The 3,797-nt window shown below is 40.4% G+C and overlaps 1 protein-coding gene across 1 annotated transcript in view; it reads left to right on the forward strand.

Annotated features, from left to right (window-relative positions):
* The first annotated feature begins 165 nt into the window (after positions 1 to 165).
* SGCG (sarcoglycan gamma) overlaps positions 166 to 3,797 on the forward strand; it is a 175,369-nt gene continuing 171,737 nt past the window's right edge. The window contains exon 1 of the mRNA XM_006159521.1: positions 166 to 320. Coding sequence (XP_006159583.1) covers positions 267 to 320 — 54 coding nt within the window. The 5' untranslated portion in view covers positions 166 to 266. The remainder of the gene's footprint in view (positions 321 to 3,797) is intronic.

The following is a 3,797-nucleotide window of genomic DNA, read 5'->3' on the forward strand; positions in this document are numbered from 1 at the left end:
GCCCAGCTGGCGGCGCCCGGGCTTCGGCTCGTCCCGGAGCTGCTCGGCCGGCGGCGCAGTAACCCCGGCCAGTTCCTGGGGCGTTCCTGGCCCCCCTCTTCCCTTCGCGCCGAGGTCAGCCTCTCCTGGCGCGGGGATGTGGGCGCTCTTGGCTCGGGACGCGTCCCCGCCCAGGAGCAGAGTTGACTCTGCGGTCGCAGAGGAGGGAGGACGCAGCCGAGGCCCGCGCTGGCTGGGGAGAAGCCCGAGGTCTTGTCCCGTCTGGAATGAAGGGAAATGCAGTGGCTGTTTGCGCTCCGGGACCCCAGGAAGTACAGCAGGTAAAGAGAACGCTCATGGTCCACTTCGCCCTCGGTTACCCAGGTCCCGAGAGCTCTGCTCTCTCCCCACCTCCTAACTAACCCCTCGGTTATTCTGCGCCCCAAATCCGCGCCAGCCCTTCCCTCCAGCCCGCCCTCACCATCAACTCCACCAGGAAGGTCCCAACCTGCCTCCTGTCCCTCGTCTCTGTCACCAACAGCGAATTCTTTACTCTTTCTGTGAGGGAACAGTTGTAAAATATGATAGTTTAGACAGTTGGCTTTTTCTTTTTCTTTTCTTTTTTCTTCCCCCCCCCCCCCTTAAAGACTTCACTAACTGGTCTGCGCTCTGAAGTCAGACTTAAATAACTTTGTGTGTGTGGTGTGAGAGGATTAGAGTGACTGTTCTCTGTAAATTTTTGCTAAAAACATCCTTGATTGCTACACAGCCTGTCTATAGCACTGAGTAAGCAGAGTGCACCCAGAACGTGCAAAGTGGCAGGGGTTACCTGGTCGTCTCAGGGAAACCAAAGGTCCCTAAAAGCACAGTGGTTCATACTTGTCTTCCGGGGTTGAGAGCTGCTGACCTCCCCGTTATACTCGGTTTCTCCCCAGTAAGTATCACTAGTCTGTGTGGCGTATTTGCGCGCTGTCCCTTGGTTACACCAGAGTTAGGAAGGTGCTTGTTTTTAAAAGACTACGGAATATTCTGATGAATGTAAATATTGGTTCAATCAGGAATCACTTATCTGGGAAGAAACCACACATCAAGTGATAGTGTTGCACAAGCAGATTTTACAGCGAAGGCATTCTGTACGTGGTATTCTTTTGCTAATGCTCCAGAGCGTTCCTTAAAGCTAGTAGATCCTTGTTTGTAAAGCAGTGGAACTGAATTTAGTTTTCGAAAAAGCAGCCTTATGTACATGGGTCTTCTTGTGCTTTTCTTTTTTTAATATGAGCAGACTATGAAGGAACTATCAAAAATAGATTACACAATATTATCAAAAATACACTTAACCTGAAATTTTGGTTTTAGGTGTTGGAATATTTTATTAACATGTTCAGTGCCTCTGGGATTGAAACTTCCTTTCAGAAGGTTGTGCTTCCAAACAAACTGATTAGCAAAGAGGCATCTATTCCACAAGTGTAAATTTATCTTAGATTAAACTTTTACCATAGCCATATTATCAAATATATTACCTTCAGTAAGCCCTGTGTTCCTTTCCCTTGTTAATGTTTGTTCTTTCTGAATCAGATATTAGTCTCAATATTTAGTAGATGTTACACATAAATCATTAATGTGTGCGATGCATTTACAGCTCGAGAGAAGATGTTCAGTATAATCATTGAAATCTGTGTGCTAATCTTTAATCAGAAAGAGAATAGTGATGAATATCCTGTTTGGTAGATTAAAATCATCAAAACTATCAATACATACCAGACTATAAAAGAAGGAGTTAACTTACACACTGAACAAATCATTTGTTTGCATTTTAAGAATTATTAAAATCCTTCTCAGAGATAATGGTGATAATACCCATGCCATATTTAAAGAAGCATTCTGTTAATCATGGTTACAGAATATTTAAAATCACTTTTATTGAAATATGTATATACACACACTATTACATTTTAATCAACATCATTTTGCTATCTTGGGATTAGTTGTTGCTTTTTTTTTTCTTTTGTTTTAAAATCAGACCCTCGTATAGATGAGATCTTATTGTGCTGTAGATAAAATATCAGTAGGTATCTATGGACAAGGTTATAGTTAAACAAAAGAAAGTGAAGATAATTTTACTTCTAGAATTTTGTTACAAAATTATGTATATGAATATGATAATAGTGATATAATGACCCAGACATGTAGTGATTTAAATACTTACGAGATGATGTTTTATAATTTTCAAAAATGCTCGTTTCTTTATATCGTTTGTAGTAAAATTTACTGAACTAAACACAATTGGCTGTGTGTTGACTGGGGTGAAAATATGGTCTTCAAGAAGTTCATGAGAAATGCATGTTATGGAAAAACTACAAATGGATTTTTTAAATTTTGCACCAAAATTAACTCATACCTTAATTCTATCTTTTCTACAAACTTTTTCAAGTCTTCTTGTATAGTATTTTCTATATAAGTATCCCTATACTTGGTTCAAAGTATATTTGTATATACACTTCTGAACATGACATCTAAATTAACTGCATTAGTAACTTGTATTTTTAGCTTATCATTTTGTTTTGTATGAGGAAATATTTGTGCTGGCATAAGAGATGGCAGGAAAAATGAGGAGAGTAATACTTTGCAGTTATTTCAAGTTCAGAGACCCCTTTGAAAACCCGGGAATGGTTATACATCTACTGTTCTTTAAAAAAAAAAAAAAAAAAGCCAAATCTAATACCTAATTTTGACTCTGTTTCAGCTAGGTTAGTCTTTAATTTGGGCTTGGTTTCAAGAGAGAGTCTAGTTCTGGATCCCTGACTGAGATGACCTAAATTAAATCCTCAGGCTTAATGTGTTTATTTACTACATTCACAAAATCTTGAGTCATTCCATTATATCAACTATAACTACATTGATAATTACATGAATTGGCCCAGTGACTGGTGTGGAGGTAATGGAATTCTCTGAAATGCTGGAAGCCACATGGAAGACAGAGGTTCATTTGCTGGGTCTACACTGGATGCATATGAGTGTCTGTGATCCTGGTTGGCTAGGAAGGCAGGGAGGAATTGCGACATGAGGCCCTATTGAGTGTGTTTGTCTCTTTCTCCTTCTCTGTTGTTCTCTCATCAAAAAAAAAAAAAATCAACTTCAAAAATAATGATAGTAATTACAGTAATAACAGAACAACAGAAGCTAAACTAGAAGATAACATGAACCAGGTATTAATGTTTAAAAGTACACTTGTTAGTTTTTTGTCTAGTACTTTGTAATAAATACTTTGTTCAATATTTTCTACTAAACTCTTTTTCTCAAAAATAAGATACAGTGGAACCAGCAGTTAGCGTAATGGCTATGTCGCTGGACTCCCACGTAGTCGACCACGGTTCGCGTCCCAGACCCGGTGGCTTGGAACTCACGCCGGGCGCGTGTGCGTGCGTGCCCAAGATCCCGAGAGGAGAATGGAGGAGAAGGGATTGCGGCGTGACCATCCCCCCTGGGGGGTGATTTCTCGCTTTCTGTCTCTAATGTCTCTCTCTGTCTGTCTGGCGAGCGCACGCACCCTATAGTGAAAATCTCTCAAAAAATAAAAAAATAAAAAAAATAAGATACAGTATGTGACCACAATGAAAGGGAAAATTTTAAAATAGGAAAAATGTATTTAAAATCATACTGAATTGAAAGCAAAGACGTAAGTAACAACCAGGTATAAAAAAGGCTAAGGTTGGGACCAGCAGTTAACATAATGGCTATGTCGCTGGACTTCCACATAGTCGACTGCGGTTCAAGTCCTGGACCCGGTGGCTTAAACTCACACTGGGCACGTGTGCGTG

The sequence above is a fragment of the Tupaia chinensis genome, unplaced genomic scaffold, assembly GCF_000334495.1.
Source record: "Tupaia chinensis unplaced genomic scaffold, TupChi_1.0 Scaffold000634_1, whole genome shotgun sequence".
In the NCBI taxonomy this organism is placed as follows: domain Eukaryota; kingdom Metazoa; phylum Chordata; class Mammalia; order Scandentia; family Tupaiidae; genus Tupaia; species Tupaia belangeri.